The following is a 22207-nucleotide window of genomic DNA, read 5'->3' on the forward strand; positions in this document are numbered from 1 at the left end:
TGAAAAGCTCTCAAGACGTTTTAACCACTGTAATTCATAATGAAACTGTTACTATGAGTATAACAACAAGAATATCTGGATCGGTGAGAAAGGTGCTATCGCGATTAGTTCTTTCAGAAAATATGGAAAACTTACAAAGGGATAGAAAATAACATGGAATAAAAAACTTGAGAGGTGTGTTGGGACACCCGGATGGAACGAAGTTCCTTTCAATTAATTAGTGAAGGAACCAATGTTTATTCTATGAATAAAAAACTTAAGTCTTCACAAGAAGTACATTTTATTTCTATGAATTTTCGTTATATATTGTCACGTCGTTGCCATGGTGAAGTAGCGCTCATTCGTCGTTAACATACTAACTATAACAAAAAGTGTCGTGACAACTTTTCGTAAGAATTTTTTCCGTCTAGCCCCCTTTCACAACGCGCGATAAGGAACTTCGTTCCAATAAAACATGAAGTGACAGCTACGAGTACACTGCGAAATGGACGAAGTGACAATTTTTTGTCATTGACAGGAGGCCGCTAGTGAACTATCATAATTTAGTTTGCCTTATGACCAGGCCAAATATATTTGTCGGTCTATACATATGTACATACATACCCATGAATAACATTACACTTATGTCAATCGATCGAAAATCAATTAATAATGTCGCGGTAAACCACAATAAACCGTCAGTGTTACCTCACCAAAGTTGTAAATAAGACTTTCGAATATAATCGTTTCATTTAACATTAAAATCCTACTACAAACAAGGTATTAAGTAAGTCTTACGAACAGATTACCGAATCTTTTCGTACGACCTTCGTCCCTTGAGTCAAAACAAGATCCCTGAAGTATGAATTTCAGTAATACTAGTAAGACCGCTCGCGTAAAAATACCTGTTCATGTTTCCAACTAAAGGACATATCAAGGTTAAATATGTTACCGAAGAACTATTATTTTTGTAACTATTATGTTAATAACTTCACACAAGATTGTGTTTTGTTTCACAGATAAGTACATACAATCAAAATAAAAAAAAAATTGAAACTAATAAAAGTAACCATTTTGTAAGAAAAAATTATAACTTCTAGTAGTTAATAAAAATATGATAATTCTTACTAATATTATAAATGCGAATGATTAGAGGTTTGTTTGAAGGTATCTCCGGAACGGCTCAACGGATAAAATTTGGCACAGATGTAGAACATAGTCTGGAAGAACACATAGGCAACTTATTCCTTTTTTTAATTCCGCGCGAACTTAATCGCGGGCGACAGTTAGTCGTAAAATAAATTTTCAAAACCTATCATGACATGAAAAATGATTAGGCAGGTACTAATATTACTTATACAACAAAACGTTCCCGCTCAAGCTTCATTAATGAAACCTTATTTTGCCTTTGTAGGTTAGCATCGGAAGAGGTGTAATAGGAAAGTGAGGCTTTAATAATGACGTCATTGTATAAATATTTTATAGTGTACAGTCATGACAATTGTAAGTAAGTAAATGAAAATATATATATGCAGTCTCTATCAAATCAGTCCGTCTTTTCAAACGTCAGTGTTTTCATTGAGTTACAACCTAGAGTGCCTTTAAGAGTAGAGTAAATAGACATTATTAAATTAAAACGTACAATCTTTAGACCACATCACCTTATTAACAAGTGAGATCGTGGTCAAGCACTAATTTATTCGTTATAAAAAATATTTTTTTAAATTCCTAAACGACTGCTATAGTATGTTCACTGTTGTTGATATGTTCACCACGTGAAAAAACATACGCAACAATGGGCACGAGTATAGCCTCAGACTAATCACTTCCGACATTAGAAATACGTTAGCTGAAAAACTATATATGTGTGCCAGTATACAGTATGCATGTGTACTCGTAGAGGAACATTTTTATTTTTTCTTAAGTTCACAAACGAGCATGTTTACTTGTTATTAAATTAGTATTAAGGAGAGTTACAGATTTACAGGAAGTGTGGCTAAAAATAGAATCTTATTAATATTACAAATGCGAATGTTTAGATGGATGGATGATTGTCGGAAGGTATCTCCATCCATATAGTCTGGAAGAACAAATAGGCTAGTGATTAAGTTTTTATTCCGCGCAGACGGAGTCGCCGGCGACAGCTATATATCCGGTGTCGGCACCGACTAGTTTCGAGCCCATCGGGTGCCCTTCGTCAGGGTGAGTGGGACTGGCATTATTTCGCGGACGCGGCCCGTCGCTCACATGAAATAATACCAGTCCAGTGGGACTGGGTGAGTGCACCCTGATTGAGTGCCCCCGATGGGCTCGAAACTATTCGGTGCCGACACCGGATATATGTATGTGAGTGTTTTAGCCGTTCCTAAATATATAATAATAGTTATTTTTCCAATATTTAAAATCAACATTTGTTAATAATAATATTTCGCATCACAATTTTTTTAACATTCTTCATTTATTTAAAATTTAATCTCTTTTCATCGTTTAGAAACACTCGTAAAAAAAAGTAATCTCGAATAATTTACATAACCTTAACGCATTAACAACTTCACAATCATCTTAATTCGTAGTCTTAATAACAATAAAATGTAAGAAATATTTTTCACGTATCCCAAAGGTCCCAATTGGAAAGCGACGGTCTTGTATACAACAAAGAAATTAGAGAATTATCACGTCCCCAAGGACTATAATTTCGTGAATTATTAACAAACTTTCTCACTCAAATGCCTCCCCAGCTTGTACAGGTAGAATCCCGCAACGTAAACTGGGAATAAGTAATTCAATTAGGCACTTCGATTCGATACCCGATACGATTTACGAAGACAGCCCTTCGTTAGCGCCAGCGAGGGAGAAATTTCCGATATTTTTACGTGGATTGAAATCGACGTTGTTATTTCAGACGATAAAATATGAAATATTAGTCGTAGTAAGTTCTACTTCCGCGTAACGGCGGTACGTTAAATCTTTCAGTTGTTTCGATATTAAATTACATTTCGCGAAATACAGAAATTGTTGATATACATTATTTTGCATCAATAAATTAAACATTGACGCCCGTAATCTAATACCTCTGTGATACCCGGTAAAGTGTATTGAATCTATTTCACACGGACATGGTTCAATTCATCTGATACTACTGAAATGTTGATATTGTTTGATAAGTTCGGTGGCTTTATTTATCTACAAAACTATCGGTTACGTCGTGACGAAATGATGATTTTAATTATGCTGTTATGATGACGTAAACGTTTTCGTTTCGCGTCACGTAACTTCGAGTTTCGTCTCGTCACGTCACGTCATTTGAGGCGACATATTCACTATGTTCTAACTCTATGCCCAATTTCATCTATATTAGATCCATGCAACCGTTCTGGTGATACATTCAAACAAACATCCATCCATCCATCCATCCATCTAAACATTAAAATTTATAATATTAGTAATACATATAAAATTCTCGTGTCACAGTGTTAGTTACTCCACCGAAATGGCTTGAACGATTTTATTAAATTTTATACGCATATTCTGTCGAACGCACGGTCTGAGAATCATCTACTATCTATTTTTCATACCCTTATTAAGTTTTTTTTTTTAATTGCGCGCGGGCGACATCTAGCATTAGTAAAGATATCTAGTGCTATTTGCTGGTCTAAAATATTTAATCGTCATATATTTTACAATCTCCAGACCGGGAGCAAAAGCAGTTCGCAACATATGTTACACAGGAAACCGCACAGCGCTAACGGTCTGCGTTGGCAAAAAAATATACACTTCAATAACTTTTGTATTATAACGACGCGAGGTTTGAATCATAAATAATTTTTCTGTGGCTTTATCTTTAAAATGAATTTTATCCAAAAAAAAACCAATTTCTATGAACAATCCATAATTGCTTATTTAATACCCAATAAGGTAAATGTGATGGAAAAAGATCGCTCGTCAAATATTTACCTTGAAAGGCAATTATCTCTGGATAATTTCTGTGTGTATAGTAAAATAAATGCTATGTAGATTTTATTCTACTCTCTGACAAATACACGTAGAAATAAGTAATACAAATTTCATTACGTCGAATTCCCTCTTAATGTTCCTCTATTTTACCTTAAAAATTTAACAAGAACGTGTAGACGAGCACAACGGAGACTTGGTCACAATAATACCATTCTAGGAATTTATAAATAGTATATTTGCCTTTATAAATAAATCGTTTTTCTCATCACTACTTACGTAAACTTATAGTTATTGAACAACAGAAACGTACATTTCAAACTAGTACGTTTCTACATTAAAACTATGCCGCATTTCTACAACTTCTGAACATTACTAACATTTGACTATAACATATTTGTTTCATAAGGTTTCTGTAATTAAAGCTACCTAGAATATGAATCATTTCTATAACTCAATTAGATTAGATGTAACCTTTATTGAAATTTTAAGTATCTGAATAAGACTCAGCTTCCCTTAGATTTTTCTTATATATAAAACTAGCTGTCGCACGCGACTCCGTCCGTGCGCATATTAAAAAAAAAATGAAAAATAGATGTTGGCCGATTCTCAGACCTACTGAATATGCTCACAAAATTTCATGAGAATCGGTCAAGCCGTTTCGGAGGAGTACGGGAACGAAAACTGTGACACGAGAATGTTATATATTAGATTCTCGTGTCACGGGGTTCGAACTTGAACTCCTCCGAAACGGCTTGACCGATTCTCATGCAATTTTGTGAGCATATTCAGTAGGTCTGAGAATCGGCCAACATCTATTTTTCATAACCCCCCCCCCCCCATTTTTTTTAACTGCGCGCGGTCGTAGTCGCGGGCGACAGCTAGTTATTTTATAATAAAAATAGCGTCAACTAACCATATACATCTGCATCAAGCTTATAACGTGAAAATGTATATCTTTAATAATGGTACATGAAACCATAACGCAATAGCTGTCGTCCACGATTCCCTACATCTTCAGCTCACTATACGTCCCCACCGAAGAGCTCAGAGCCTCTCCAAGTTAGGGGTGACTAGGTCATAGTCAACCACGCTGGCCCAGTGCGGGTTGGTTGACTTCACACATATCATTAAATTTCTTCTCAGATATGTGCAGGTTGCATCACGATGTTTTCCTTCACCGTAAGAACGTCGGATAAATGTACATATGTAAATCGAAAATCGACCTGCAGATTGCAAGTCAAGTGCTTCTAGACTATGTTCTACATCTGTGCCAAATTTTATCAAGATCCATTCCGGAGATATCTTCTAACAACATCCATCCATAAACTCTAAACTAATAAATCCTAAACTTGCGCATCTATCGTATATATATAAAAGAAAGTCGTGTTAGTTACACTATTTATAACTCAAGAACGGCTGAATCGATTTGACTGAAAATTGGTGGGCAGGTAGCTTAGAACCAGGAAACGAACATAGGATAATTTTTACCCCGTTTTCTATTTTTTATTCCGCGCGGACGGAGTCGCGGGTTTTTACCTTTTACTAGCTTTTGCTAGTTTATAATATTAGTAAAAATAAGTAAGATGTAGCCGATGCTCATTTAGACATCTCATGAAAGCGCTGGAAAGTACAGCGTAGAGGGATCCATAGGAGTTCTATGTCGTAGATTAAATGAAGATTCTTATTGTCGATGACTATGGTCTTATTTGGGTAATACCCTACTCCAGTTAGCATAAGTTGTAATAATGAAATGTTGCATGTGCATAATGTACACATGTGCACATGTGTGTGCACCTATGTAGGTGCATTTTGTATTTTTTATTCGACGATTGAATGAAATCTTAAAGGCCGGCAACGCATCTGCGATTCCTCTGGTATTGCAGATGTCCATGGGCGTGGATGAACACCTTGGTGTTCCCGCTGCTCGTTTGCACCCTTCTATTATAAAAAAAAAATGTTGCACATAGGTGCATTTTGTATTTTATATTCGACGATTCGATTTCTCGAGTCGAAAACGAATCGACGAATACAAAGTTATATGATAAACACAGCCTCTTAATTCGAGTTCGCTTGTTATATGAGATACCTTCAAATCGAATATTCTATTATTCTTTATTCATGAATCGTTATTTATATATAGTCGCTGTAGTTAATTAAGCTAACGAGTATTTTCTGTATTGTTACGTCAAACTGTGTCGATGGTCGATACTATGATTGCTACGTTTTATAAATTGTATTTGTAAGAGCAATACAAAATTAAAAAATATATATGAACTGGAAAAATAATCAATATTGAGTGCTGAAGTTAAATGTTAAACTAGACAACTAAATAATTAAACCATTTTTCTTTTGTTTAATAATTGTGTGATAAACTGGTAAAGAATTCTATCCTACTGATATTATAAATGCGAATCTTTAGATGGATGGATGTTTGTTTGAAGGTATCTCCGGAACGGCTGAACAGTTCTTGATGGTATTTGGCACAGATATAGAACACATAGGCTACTTATTAGGTCTTTTTTTGCCGCGCGACCAGAGTCGCGGGTTACAACTAGTTTTGTAATAAATATTATATGTGCCATTTGTATTACTTGTTAAAAAATTAATTTTTCACTTCTATTTAAATTAATTACTTACATTAATAAAATAAATCGTAATATAGTATCCATTTCAGCTTGGAATTTTGTTATTTACACAATCTGTATATTCAGCTAGCAATAAAAACCACAAATGGTTTAGGTTTTGAGTCGCAAAGCACGTAGGCTAGCTCTCATAAAAAAACCGACACGCGTATGTAAACCGTAAAATAAATCATGGCTGACATTTCACAGCATGTCGCTTTACCTTATAAAATTATAACGAGCTCTTACCTACGCTCAAAATGCGAATGGCAAATACACATTTTGAGGCCTCACCTAATTTATCTCAATTGTTAACAATAGGGATGATTTTTTTATTTCACTTCATTTGTTATTTTCAAGTTCATTTATCTTCGCTTTGAGTCACCAATCTAACCCTGGACCTCAGCGAGTCATACTAAGAATATATCGACGCTGGAAAGCATAAACGCTGTAACCCCGAAAGTATGAACTTTACAGGAGAGCCAAAAAATGATAACTCGTGAGCTGATACGCCTACAAGCATGCGGTATTTAGCAATGTTGTGTAGTTTGTGCTAACCTATAATAAAATCATTATCGTTTGATAATGGTTGAAATTATTAACGTGTGAAAAACATTCCTGAAGAGATATACTAAGTTTAGACTACTTCTAGTAAAATAAATAAATGCATTTTCAAAAAATAAATTACATTATGTATAGACAAAAGCGGTACTTTAGGGTAGTTCGCAAAAATTTCCAGCTAGTCTTAATATGTAATTTATAATTTTAAATAGTTGTATGTATAGATTATTAAATATCTTACTAATATTATAAATGCGAATGTTTAGATGGATGGATGAATATTTGTTTGAACGTATCTTCGAAACGGCTCAACAGATCTTGACGTAATTTGGCACAGATGTAGAACATAGTCTGGAAGAACACATAGGCGTATTACGTTTTTTTTATTTCCGCGCGAACGAACTAGTATATAATATTATAAAATCATAAGATATTATAATATAACATATCTTATGGTTTTATAATTTTCAATAAAATATTAATTAAATAAGATCTTGTAATTTTTTTATATATAAAATAGTATTTTTTACAATAAATTACTGTGCTGCATTGTAGGATAGTATTGGGCTCTCTTCGCTCACCCTTATAAAGTTAAATAAATATTTATCTGACAAAGTATGCGGCATACCTAAATAGACGTTGAATTATTTAAAAAAAGGTCACCGGAGTTTAGACATGACTGTTAGCTGGTCTTTATTATATATTAAACTAGATATATTTATTTTTACGTATCATTAGTACGTTTATGATTTAAAAAATAGTTTGAAAATATGAATATTTTGAAATATGTTTCATTTTAATGTAAATAAAATTACTAAATCTTTTTTTTAATTATTAAGTATGACAACACTGTTATTTAAAATTTAGAACCCAAGAAAGTAATAGGTAAAGAGTTTATTTAGTTACAAAAAAATCACGAAGACTCTTGTGAAAGAATGATCTTAATGAAAACTGAAAAAATTGTCTTTAAAAGACGCGCTATGTCATTTAATTTTAAAGTGTCACTTAATTTTGTTGTTTTACCATCAATAAAAAATAAATAAAAAAACCAAACTAAAATAAAAGATAAACGTTAAAAAAATATTTTAAACTCACAATAATTATTAAAAAATATATTGTAATTAGGCTGAAACATGTATACAGTTAATTTGCAGTTAATGAATGACTTACCCTTTCTACTAATTACTGGGTAACACAAGTCTTTAATACAAACACTTAATTGCAAAACTTCACGTTTTGTTGTCAAAGATTAATTACTGAAACTAACTTTAAATTTAACTAAACATTCATCTTAATTACCACTAAATATCTTAAAATTTAAATAGAAAATATCCACATACAAATGTTGGTAATTGATATAAAATCACACACACAAACACTTGAGTAAAGAAATACGAAAACGTGTCCGCTTAGTTTTCTTAAAGTGTACACACACGTCAATTCGTTAGATCGCAGCGCTCCATACTGCCTGACCCGCGAAGCCTACCGACTGGGTCTGACAATACCAATCATGCTATCCCTTTCACTCACTATGAAAGCACTGACGATAACAAGTGTGAAATTGTAAAAAGCTCCGACGTTCTTTGAAAATTCTTCAAATAAGAGCCCTTTACTATGATACCGCTGAGTATCGTCGATTAAATTTTTCTGTAACTCACATTCCAATAAATTATTTACCAAATATTTTTTGTGTAGAAATTCTGCATACACGAGCGTTTTCACTTGAAAACCACATCAATTAAATGTCAAATATTACATTTCATGTAACACTGTAAATTAAAATTAAATTTTCAATCAAATTAATTACTTTACCAGTCAAATAGAGATGTGGAACTGAACTATATCATTTTGTTTACCGCGGTATATTTTCACGAATATTTAAAATTACTTTTTTGTATTAAACATCAATGTAAGGCCGAGTTCGCAAGTACACTTACATACGTATTCTTCAGCAAATAAATACATCTGTTTTAAAGTTACGTACTATTAACATTTTATTAGTTTATTTAAAACTATTGGAAAACTTAATGTTTTCTTTTCTGTCACGGTGAATTTATCGATAGATTTTTAAACATGACAAAAAAGTCTACAGTGAACGATTTTTTTTAAACAAAAAGACTCATGTTGAACCCTTTTTCACGCTACTTGGAACATAATCTAAATGTTACAAATACAAAGTGAGAGGGACCTAAAATAATAGCTTAGTTTATTCAAATATTAAAGTGGTACCAATGAATGAATGTGAGAAATCTAATATATAAAATTCTCGTGTCACAGTTTTCGTCACCGTACTCCTCCGAAACGGCTTGACCGATTCTCATGAAATTTTGTGAGCATATTCAGTAGGTCTGAGAATCGGCCAACATCTATTTTTCATTTTTTTTAACTGCGCGCGGACGGATTCGCGGGCGACAGCTAGTATAATATAATAATAGAACTTAAAAAAATGTAAAACAAGATTAATCGAAAACTACGAAATTATGCACATTTTTCGATAATTTACCAATTAACATTTACACATTCTTATTTAAAACTCAAAGTGTTTTCGAATCCACACAAAAAAACAAACAATTTGTAACACAAAAAACAGACTAATCCAAGTAGTAACCATGTAGATCAAGAGTTATCAGGAGACAGAACAGACGCTAATCAAACTTAAAAAAATAAACATTTTTTTATTATGTTAGTACGGACGCATTAACTTTTTAATATAGTTATTAAAAATATCACTATTAATCATATTTTGTATATTTTTCAGCATTAACATAAAAAAATAACTACAATGTCGACGACGTGCAAGCTTGCTTACAAATTATACATTATGGTACACACTGGTATACTCTGTGACAATTTTTATCGGCCAGGCCATAAACAATTTATGTGATGTCGTAACAGTTGTAAGACTGGCGGTCTATATATCATTAGATTATCTGCACTTGAATATTATTACTTAAACACATTGGGAGAGATTGGGGAAATTATATTTTCACCATTTTTCGTCCTATCAAAGACTAAATACCATTTTTACTTTTTGTTTAAAGTTATCTCTTGAATTGTATGTACATGCCTTAGAAGCTTTAGTAAGAAAAAAACAAACAAGTAAATAATTGAATTAAAAATATATTCAATCATTATCGTAAAAAATGTTAAGTTAAAAAGTCATGGTTCTGTTTCAATATAGCACCAATCCTATTCAAGGAATAGAGTAAATACTTTTTTTAAAGTTTTATTCAAATACACAGACAGAACACATTGCTTACAAACGACTACGATTTCTATGCATCTATTACGGCTTTGACTATACAGAAATGGACTAGCCAAAGAGTCACCGTTGTATTTAGTAAATTCTGCTACTTCTCGCGGAGGTAAGGTTTAGATTAAAATCAGACATGTCCATGTCTTGCTGACACTTACGTAGAATTGAAACTTCTTTACGAAAGTATTTAAGTTAGTTTTTATTTGACGGGTTCTCAGTGCGAGACGCTACGCGACCGCGAAGTTCTCAAAATAAACACTCACCCTGAAAATGGACCCCCGTCAGGTCCGAAGCTAGTCGGTGCCGTCACCGGACGATCATACGTGAGTTAAGCCGTTTTTAATTAATTTATTATTATGCCTCGAGAGGTTTAAACAATTTAAATGAAGAGTTCTGTCCTTTAAAAGTCAAAGTATTTAGGAGATTCGCTTATTTTTCTTTTTCTCGGACCAGTCGAGTCATGAAATAAAAACAGATATACACTGCGTTTGTTTGCTGTTTGTTTTCGAGCAATATGTTAAGATAATGACGTGTGAAATCGCCCGAAGCTGTGAAACACAAGGCGAGAATAATACGTGACTCTCATAAATACGTATAAAGCGATAATAAAAATCCATTCTACGATTTTAGATACTTTGCGTGGATTTATTCAATACATAGATGCTTATTAAAGACATTATATTATTTGATTTGACGCCGAGAACTCTTAAAATTTTACAAAGACTACGAAATAAAGCAGCACAAGATAAATATACAAAGTAAAATATTGAGTAAAATAAGGTTGAACACCGCATATAGCAGATGTAAAACAAATAGATCATCACAATTTAAATTTAGTTGTAGTTGCCTATAGCCTAGCCATCCCTAAATTAGAGTAGTCTCCGAGCCCCTCAGTGGGGACGTATTTTGCGAGTATACAAAAGTATATTAAACTCAAGAAACATAAACTCAACAAAACGAATGAAAACAGATTAAGACACACAATGGAATCTTGTATAAAAACACTAGCTTTTACCCGCGACTCCGTCTGCGCGGAATAAAATCAGTTCGACCGATCTTGAGTTATAAATAGTGTAACTAACACGATTTTCTTTTAAAGAAAGATTTATAATGTAGGAAAATCGCCTTATTTCGAACAAAGAAAACGATGTAAAAGTATTAAAAAAGAAGTAACCGTTCGAACCTGATAACTAGCGGTCGCACGTGTTTGTCAGAGCAGAAAAAGATACCTATAACATGCCTGCATACAACAGCTCAGATATCTTCCAGTCAAAGAACCGTCAAAATCGGTCCAGTCATTTCGAAGATTACTTGAAACAAACGTTTTTGTTATAACTGAATCAAAAATGTACACAGTTTTTTTTTCAATATTACATACAGACACTCCTATTTTATGAGTATATAGATTAAAGTAGCTTTTACCCGCGACTCCGTCCGCGCGGAATAAAAAAATAGAAAACGGGGTAAAAATTATCCTATGTCCTTTTCCTGGTTCTAAGCTACCTGCCCACCAATTTTCAGTCAAATCGATTCAGCCGTTCTTGAGTTATAAATAGTGTAACTAACACGACTTTCTTTTATATATATAGATAATAATCAATCTCTGAATATTATGCGGTACAATTCTCAATATCATGATTGCAATAACCAGACTAAAAACCACTATTGTATCTATGAGGCGGGATATGAAATAGTACTTCTGGTTTAGACTATTTTATCAATCGTTGCTCAATCAAGATATGTCATATGTCAAATTTAAAGTGATAATATGTGGTGTATATGAGGAGGGAGTGAATGGATGGAGGAAGGAAGTTGAGCGAGGCAATGCTACAATAACCCCATAACACAGCCAGATATGATGTGCCGATGGGGGCTTGACACGGAGACTGCGGGAACGCCCGAAACCCCCCAGAGATCGCCATCGGGTCCTCTCACCGTATATTCATTGAAAGTACTTTTAAAATACTTTGAAACAAAATGTAAAGCACATAAATGCAATCGTGAAAAATCTTGCGGTTTTATATATGTTACATTGTTTTTTTAATGTTACGTGAATTTAGTATGAGACGATAACGCTGCGAGTAAGTGTTGACAAGATATATGGCGCTCTAACACAGAAATATTGTATGGAAATATGTATAGATCTTATATATATAAAAGAAAGTCGTGTTAGTTACACTATTTATAACTCAAAATCGGTAGAACTGATTTAGCTGAAAATTGAAGGGGAGGTAGCTTAGAACTAGGAGACGGACATAGGAACTTTTTTATCTTGTGTGCTTTTTTTTATTCCGCGCGGACGGAGTCGCGGGTAAAAGCTAGTTTTATATATTTTGGGATTCAAAAGGAGTATACTCATAGTTTGCAATGCCATATACTTGTACACATAAGGGTACATGTATGAGAGATGAATGGTTGTAGATAACGCAGAAAAGGTGTGTTCTCGTGGCCGAATCTTAAAATTGACTACTTCATGTGTCCGCCAATTTAAAAAAAATCTTTTTAAATGAAACAGCCATCTAAATTTTACTATTTCTATACTAATATTATAAATAGGAAATATTTGATTGTACGCATGTTTATTTGCTTTGAATAGGCTCCGAAAGTACTAAACCGATTTGAAAAATTCTTTCACTGTTAAGAAGCTACTCTATCCGCGGGTGACATAGGATATATTTATTATTAGATGTTTTTATTCCGAGCGATATAACATTTTCGACGTTTAACGATATAGTAATATTTTTAAATATTTAAAATTCTCTATTAAACAGTCTATTTATACCAGATTTATTATGCAAATATTTCGTAATATCAGATTAGCAATATCAAAACATGCTTACATAAGCTTGTATAACTGTAACAACTCTACGAATGGAATTGAATTTACAAGTGTCAGGTCATAAACGTTAGTATTGTATCGGGAGCTAAATCTCATATGCACTGACCACTATGCATAACTACAGTAAAACATAATTTTACACTATTAATTCAACAAGGAAAGGAAATTATAAATAACAAAATGATAAAGCGAAATTATACAAGCACTTCTACATGTTAGAAACCTGAAATTTTGTCACATAAACCTTAATATACCATGTGTTAATTTTAACTACCTTATTTATAAGGGTGTTGGTTATAATTAAAATGGTATATTGCTGTATATCTGATTAGTTTTCTCTTAAACTTTCGTAAGAATCAATACATGGCGATTTAAACGTGACCTTATGGTAAAAGGTATCACCATATATACAGGTACATTTATCATTTAAAAAAAACTTCGTATTAATAAACTCTAAAATACAAAACAAATACAAAAACACACACAAGCTTGTTTATTATTTAAGTGTCCCGGGCTCTCATCTCAACATGACAGAAGACTCTCAGGGCCGCAAAATTAAATTTACAAACAAGCATTCGCCACGTAAATCCGTGCGGGACTGTGACACATTAACTGTGCCCTCAAACTACAAATAAACAACACCATCCTATAGGCTACTGTAAAATAAAACTATTTTGAAGGTCTGCAGATTGAAGTTTTAATAAACAGACACAATTTTTAATTATTTAATTAAATACAGAAAACTAATCCTGATGACCCGAAAGTTGTTTTAAAGATCATAGATTTCTTCTCAAGTTGAAATCTCTGACAAGCATTATTCTTTCATATTTAAAGTCTGACTAAATTAATAGCTTTCGTATGTCCAGAAATGTCATCGCTAATCGTTACTTTTTTTTCTTTCATTTATCAACTATTTGTCATTTCTAAAATAATCCATATTGAGATCTTATTAAAATTAAATAATCAATATTTTCACATTCAGTTATTAATCGGTCACTAAGTAATCCCGTAGTGTAATTACCTAAAAAATAGTAATCTATGTTTTAATGTAACCTCTTAGTGTGGCAGATAACCTTATTATCAAAGATTTAATTCCTTCTCTTGTTAGTGTAAGCACTTGGTGTCTCTGGCAAGCTAAGCGCTAAGGTATTTGGAGATGATTCAAGTGCTCTTGTGATCTGTAGAACCCTAAGATCTAGAACTCACTCGATACTGAGCACCAAATATGCCACAAGAACATCATTGCTCACTTATATTACAATCGAAACACTTGTGTATATATCCATCCCGTTCATTGTCTTTGAAAAATAGAGATAGCAAAATGTTTCACCCAAGTTTTTCAATCGAGGAATGTCACGGTACAATACTTGTTTATTATTTTTCTCTTGTTCTATCTTTCTGGATACAACCTTATTATGGTTGCGAATTCACCTTTATTCGCTCTCCGCTCTCACCTCTTCCGCAATTTTTGACGATTTTTTATTTTTTATTTTAGACTGTGATATCTTTTATTTCAACTTCGATTTAACATACCATAACACCATATTATTGTTATCACAGTTAATTCCAAGTCTTTTACAACATTATATTAAAACGTAAAGTGAAAACTTTGTTAGGAAATTACGCGAACTAACTTAAATTAATTATGCACGATTTTAGAACATTACGTGATCACTATTCTTATATAATTTATCAAAGAATATGAAAACACCGGAAAATCTTTATAAACGAAGAAGAATAATATTAATTTCTGTATAACAAAAGTGAACCAGCGCTAAGCTTTAACGTAAATGTCAACCTCGTATACATTTCGCGGATGCCTTCCCCGTCTTTAACTTTTAATTTCCGCCTCTTTTTAGGTCACCTCCTTTATGATCTTAACATTTATACATTTTACTGATTTTAACAGCCTGCACTTACACTCTTATATAACCATATATATTTTAAAATTTATAGCTTAGTGATTTAATATACGGCATCTGAATTGGATTATACTCGTATATGTCGTATTGAACTTGATTGAGTTATGCATAACAAATTTAAAAAAAAAGCAAATAGATTTTCAAAAACAAAATGTCATCGCTCTTAATTTTGGTAAAAATTTAATAGAGGTATGTTTACCCTCGTTTCCAGTTTACCCAAAATACATGGGTTACTATTATTATAAATGCAACACAAGTCTTAAAAGTAGATTTTATCATGTACAGGAGAAAAACAAATTTAGTAAATCTTCCAGGAATCGTATCCACCATGAAATTTATCAGAACCTGAAGAATATACGACGAATTTAAAAAGGAAGATTGTTAGTAATTTACTAAAACGTAGCTTCGACTGACAATAAATATATATATTTTTATAGCAAACATTTTATCGGAAAGAAAGTATTTGAGATTTTTATTTTCTTTAACGACGGAACCGTTAAAATTCTTTCGGTATACTTTCCATGATTAATAAAAACAAAAATAAATGTTGAAATTCATATTCACTTTAGAGTTAATTAAAAGTAGTTTGATTTTGACTAAAAAACTACAACCTCTCTTGTAGATGGTTATAAAAGTACAGATAAATGTCATTATTAAAGTTATATGTCTTTGTACAAGTGTTACAGCAGAAATCACGATAAATGTAAAATATTTTTCCCGATATTATACTGCTCAATAAATCATGCGGGTACTTACAAAAGCTTCAAAATCAATCGTCCTTTCATACTACCTACATACGATAAATAAAAGTATAATAAATCTCAAGACGTTAGAGCGCGTGAGTGTACTTCAATCTCCTTGAAGTTCCCTCGGGGCGGGCTGAGCGAGCGCAAATCTTGCGTTTAATTGATGTAGGTGGAACAAAACATAGAACGTAAACCTTTTGATACTACACTCGACGTCAAAACTAAATAGCACTTTTAATATGCCAATTTCTATTCAAGTATTACAGCTTGTGTAGGGAATTATAAAGTATTTAATATTAAATTTCTTTTAGTCCACACATTTCTCTGTTCTATAGTATAATGTAAATGGAACTCTAGAAGACTTAACTTTTCTTCAAATAAGTTTTAATTTGCTAAAATATTTTTTTCTAATAATTGTTCTCAATCTAAGAACATACACAATATCTGAGCTCTGTGTTATATTATACAAAATAATTATGACAAAACAACATTAAAATACGTCATTCGTATTTTTTCATATTATTAATATGAATTCTAATACTTTATGTTAATTTTAGAACGAAATGAATTAAACCTGAAAACAGATTGCGGCTTCGACTCGAATCCCTCATAAATACATTAAAGAAAGATTCATGGCTTAAGAGGGTCGTTATAAACGGACGCCTTCTGTCCGAACGAAGGGATGCGTACTCATAACGGCGATAAAAGGATTCGAAAATCTTAATAAATTTCAAAAGCTCCAAAATATTGGAGAACCCACATGGCATTCATTTAAATCACATCATTAAAAACTGGCTTTTTATAATTAATCCACTGAGCGTCATTTCATTTCTACTTTACATTTTCTACTAACTTAATTGGTCCATAATGTAAAATTTTAATGACTAACACAAACCAGATTAACGTAAAGCACATTTTGTCATATAATGTCATTTTGTAAACATATCTATTCAAAGCTTAAGAAGTTTTAAATTGAAAGAAGTTTAATTTTTAAATTATCACTGATTTAAACTTAACCATTTAAATATAAAACTTATTAAACAACTAATTACTAAAATAATATTTTTTTTCCACGTCAATAATTTATACCAATGGAAAAATTAAACTTAAAACAGTAAAACTCAGTAAATAACACATGATTAATTTTGAAAACATTTATTATTCTTAAGTCTACAAATTTAATCTGTCTATAAAAACAGACAAAAAATAAAACACAGATTAAAAAAATTTGTTTGTCTTATATGATTTATGACGTGGAACAAGTAATTGAACACCATGTTTATTTCAATCCTTTCAATGATAAGTTATATGGAGAAAAATTAAAACACTCCATAGAAAATTGACATAATAATTTTCAATACATAAAAAAATAATTACATAAATAATCTAAGATTTTTTCATAATTGGTCCGTTTACAATGAAGCCTCTAAGTCTTGTATTATAAAAAAAAAAACAAGAGGACCATTAACATTGTGATTGGAACAAGTATAGATAATTATCTTATTATCTCTGCTTAACTCTGTAGTAAGTACAATTTTTATTTAACATAAATAACTAAGATTTTAGATTGCTAGATATCTGATAGGTAAATCTAAACTCATATTCCTATAGAATAATCCATTCATACCAGTTATTGGATTAAAATATCTTCTCAACACCTCTCTTACTTCCGGTACAGTTATAGCAGGGACACCTTCATACCCTGATTTTATATACACAGCGTTATTTAAACTAACAGGATTACAGAAATGGCCTCCTTCAAATTTACTAAATGGGTCTCCAATCTTCTTTTTAGCATCTTGTCTGATTAAAAATACAGCATCCACAATCTCTGCAACGGTTTCATAAGCTAAGAAGCATAACACTTCCAAAGCAGACATCGTAATCTTCAGTTCCTTATTAGGGTTTAGCCATTTTTCTAACTTAGCAAAACCTTTACCTATTGCATAACCCGATCTAAATGAACAGCACCTTGCCTTATGATATGCTTCATATTTTTCAAAAGACATTGACTCAGTTATTTTAGCAGCTCTTACTTTTCTCAGATAGTCAACAGCATCAAATTTAATCTGACTCACTTCGTCTGCTTCATCAAACTCTTTTATACAGTCTATATGTGTTCTCTTTGTTTTCAACACTGGGTCTTTTTCATCATCAAGAATAATCCCAGAAAGTATTGTATCTGATGCACCCTGACGGGTTTTATCTATATGATCTAATTTTTTCTGGTAGTCATACAAACGTTTCATTTTTAATTTATTTTTACGCATCAAATATATTATATCGTAGTTGGTTATTGCTTTTGCTCCACGGTTCATTGAAAGATTAAAAGCCTCTTGAAGCATAGAACGAAGCTGGTTTAAAACTATGCTCTCTACTAATACTACGGTGGCAGCGTTTGGATTAGGATTGTCGCCTAAACCGTGCATCATGTTTGATATTTCCTTTTGAAAATTTGTTACTTCGCTAATAGAATCAATAGTAAAGTAGGACACCATTTTTATAGATTAAAAACCTTTCCAAATAAACTTTACGTGTAAAACAAAGCGTTCCGATGAAAGATTGATAAACTTAAATATATTTTCGCAAGTTAAATGATAATTTGTGAAAGTTTTATTTTAGTCCAGGCTTTAGGATTTTGTTACTAACAATAACAAGACGTCAGTGTCTTACTCTTACGTCAAAAATGACAGTGACACTGACGTTTCAAGACGGAAAAATGCGATTGAACATCCATTTTAAAAGGACATTCGCTGATTTCTTTCAGAGAGTTTATTAGATATTGGAATCTGCCCATTTTTTTTAATCGGCATATAAATTACTGCCATTTAATTCCTAAAATAATATTTAGAAAACAATTTATCGAAACTAGAACTTGTCCATCTGCGTACCCAAGAATCTTGTGATTGATCAGCTGATTTCTTTCAACATTGACATTTGACAATGTCATAATCAAAAACAAATTGATAATATTCTACGTTAATTCATTTACTTTGATTATCGCAAGATTCATTAGTGCCTGTATAGTTATATGTTACGTTGTTATACGTATATAGACTAATTAATAAACAAGTGCTAATATTATTCATGAAGTTATTATGTAATTGTTGCCGAAAAACTTGCACTAGTGTTTAAAACTATACGAAAAGGATTGCAGCTACTTAAAATATGGCTTTTCGTTATATTATTAGAAGTGTAGGCTTAAAATCAAATTTAATAACTAATCACTATCGATATATCTCCTGTTGGTCATGTGGTACTAATATAAATAATTTAATAGCGAATTTGTTTTGTTCAAAATGCAATGCGTTACAACAACCTGTTAAAAATGAAAGCTACTTCAAGATCATGGGGTTAAACGAGTCATACGATTTAGATGAAATTGAACTTGCGAAAAAATTTAAGGAACTTCAGAAATATCTTCATCCTGACAAATTTGCTAACAAGTGAGTATTCTATTTATTATAGTTTATAGCATTCTGATCCTCATTATTTAATTAAGAATTTCTTAATATTATCCATTAAATTCATTTATATTTGCACAACTTAACAATATTACTTAACTAATTAAAACAAAACATCGAAATTGAATTAAACAAGATTATATTCTTGATTTATTTACCGGGTACACCGGTAGAGGTAAGCCTAGGAAGAGATGGATTGTGTGAAAGATGACATGATCAAGAAGGGGGTGACAATGGAGATAACGGCTGACAGATTAATTTCAGGAGGATGGAAACCTGGTGCACCGACCCTACGTAGGTGGGACAAGGTCAAAGAGATGATGATAATTCTAAATTTATTTTTTAACAATAACACGTCTTATGTTTTAATTACAGACCAGAGCAAGAACAAGAGATATCGGAAAAATATTCATCATTAGTGAACGAAGCATATAAAACTTTATTGGAGCCATTAGCTAGAGGTAATATATAGATAGTAACATATAATTTAATAAATCTGCCATAACACCTAAATAGTAGTTAAGTCCACAGCAGTTTACATATTGCATGACACTAAAATTCTTTGATATGAAAGTGAACTTTTGAAGCATGTCAGCACTGAATGTGTTAAAATTATTACAGATGTTGTACATTAAATGGTAACTTAATTTAGTTTGGACTAACTTTTGTCCGCTTCAATGTCTACGGGGAATTAAAAAACTTAACAAGTGGCCTATGTGTTCTCCCAGACTATGTTATACATATGTGCCAATTTTTATCAAGATATATATCTTGCTCAATCAAGCCTTTCCGGAGATATCTTCTATCAAACATACATCTATCCATCTAAGCTTTTACATTTATAATATTAGTAACTGAGTACGATTTAATATTGTATGAACTATATTTCATAATATATATTACTAGCTGTCGCCCGCGACTCTGTCTGCGCGCAGTTAAAAAAAACTTAATAGGGGTATGAAAAATAGATGTTGGCCGATTCTCAGACCTACTCAATATGCTCATAAAATTTCATGAGAATCGGTCAAGCCGTTTCAGAGGAGTACGGGAACGAACATTGTGACACGAGAATTTTATATATTAGATAATATATATTTATTATTTTAGGTATTTACATGTTGAAACTAAGAGGTAAAGAAATACCAGAAAATACAGAAGTTGACCAAGAATTTCTTATGATGATTATGGAGAAAAATGAAGAAGTAGAAAGTGCAGACTCGGAGGAAGAAATTATGAAATTAAACAAAGAGAATAAAACAATAATGAAAGATTTACAGAAAAAATTGTCTAAAGCATTTTTTGACGGTGATTTAAATAGAGTTGCAAAGTTATTGAGTCAAATGAAGTATTATACTAGTATTGATAACCAAATACAAAATTTAATTCGTAATAAAGGCATTATCAGATAAATCTTTTTTGTTCTTTATTTAAAAAATCACAGGTATGATGTAATTATTATTTATTATTTGATTATAAACACATGATTTATTTATTTTATTAAATATTTACCATAAAATTTGATGTTTCCAATTAAAATTATTATATAAATATTTTATTAAATACTGGTGCAGCGACCCAAAGTGGGTCTTGACCTCTGACATAAGAGAACGCCAGAGTCGCCTGTCCTGTGCCTTCTCCTGCCAATCCATCACTTGTAGCTCCAGTAGGTCTGGCTCTACGGCGTCTCGCCAGCGGTATCTGGTTCGGGGTCCCGAGATACGCTGCTTTAGTATTCCGGTCTTCCCCCATACTCATAAAGTGGCCAAGCCAATCAGACTGTATTCTCTTTTGTCGGTTTCCTAAAAATTGTTTTTTTTTCCGTGGGCGAGTTGTCAGCCCGCCGCACAACCCCCATACTGCTGGAGGACCACATCCTACTTTGGTCAGCGAGCCCATCGGGGTCCAGCTAGGATAGCGTAGCTAAGCTGTACTACCGACCACTCCCCCATCCGCCACTCGGAGGACGCTCCCCATACGCCTTGAGGGCCAGCGCGGGGTAAATAAATCCAGTAACCGCATAATGCTTTTAGTGGTTAATAATTGTTATATTTTCTCAAGCAGAATGAGATAAATCCAAATTAATAACGATTATGTAATCAGACCAGGTGTTTATTATTATATAAAAAATACATTTTATTTATTTTATTATAGATTAGTTCTCACACGCGACTCTCTCTGCGCGGAATTAAAAAAAAACATTAGTACCCTATATGTTCTTCCAAATTATGTTAAAATTTCATCAAGATCCGTTGAGCCGTTCCAGAGATACCTTCTAATAAACATCCATCCATCCATCCAGTGATCATCATTCGAATTTATAATTTATTTATTATTTCTTTAGAAAAAAAATTATTCTATTAGTAAGATATTAATTAAAATCGTTTTAACATTTACCTACGTCAAAAATGTCTTTCTAATTTTACCCCCATTCGTGAATCCTATTTTTTTAATATAAATCTTTCGATTCATTACATAACGGGACTCGAAAAAACAAATACAGGAACGGAGGATAAAAAGCTTTAATTAGTATATAGATTAAACTTACGGGAAATTTAATAGGATAATATGCGAACACGAAGTCACGCGAGCTAACGGTAATTTAAATAGCGTTGAAATAAATGAGAAGTTAATACAATGATCTCATAACAATTTACTATGTGAAATTATTTTACAAATGATTGATGATCCAATATTCTTAAACTTATTACCTAGTTATTTGCATTGCCCGCAATGTACTTAGACTGCCATTTCTTGATACTTCTACGACGAAAATGATCTAATACTTTTAAATATATGACATGTTAAATGGTCAATTCTAGCTCCAGATCATTTTATGTTTAAATATTTTTCACCAAAGCATACATT

General features: G+C 32.2%; 2 protein-coding genes across 2 annotated transcripts; one reads left to right on the top strand and one right to left on the bottom strand.

Annotated features, from left to right (window-relative positions):
- Positions 1–17396: 17396 nt before the first annotated feature.
- LOC106714580 (transcription initiation protein SPT3 homolog) lies at positions 17397–18467 on the bottom strand. Its single transcript, XM_014507653.2, has one exon. The coding sequence runs from the start codon at positions 18374–18376 to the stop codon at positions 17441–17443; it is 936 nt and encodes a 311-aa protein (XP_014363139.2). The 5' UTR covers positions 18377–18467; the 3' UTR covers positions 17397–17440.
- Positions 18468–18838: 371 nt separating this feature from the next.
- On the top strand, positions 18839–20751 carry LOC106714590 (iron-sulfur cluster co-chaperone protein HscB). The gene is made up of 3 exons (XM_045683276.1): positions 18839–19324; positions 19718–19803; positions 20450–20751. The coding sequence occupies exons 1-3, from the start codon at positions 19047–19049 to the stop codon at positions 20749–20751; spliced, it is 666 nt and encodes a 221-aa protein (XP_045539232.1). The 5' UTR covers positions 18839–19046.
- The last annotated feature ends 1456 nt before the right edge of the window (positions 20752–22207 follow it).

This window comes from Papilio machaon, chromosome 21 (assembly GCF_912999745.1).
Source record: "Papilio machaon chromosome 21, ilPapMach1.1, whole genome shotgun sequence".
Taxonomy (NCBI): Eukaryota; Metazoa; Arthropoda; class Insecta; order Lepidoptera; family Papilionidae; genus Papilio; species Papilio machaon.

Coding starts and splice junctions, on each gene's coding strand:
- LOC106714580 (XM_014507653.2), bottom strand. CDS start 18,376: ATGGTGTCCTACTTTACTATTGATTCTATTAGCGAAGTAACAAATTTT.
- LOC106714590 (XM_045683276.1), top strand. CDS start 19,047: ATGGCTTTTCGTTATATTATTAGAAGTGTAGGCTTAAAATCAAATTTA. Junction 19,325..19,717: donor CCTGACAAATTTGCTAACAA/GTGAGTATTCTA, acceptor TTTTAATTACAG/ACCAGAGCAAGAACAAGAGA. Junction 19,804..20,449: donor ATTGGAGCCATTAGCTAGAG/GTAATATATAGA, acceptor TTATTATTTTAG/GTATTTACATGTTGAAACTA.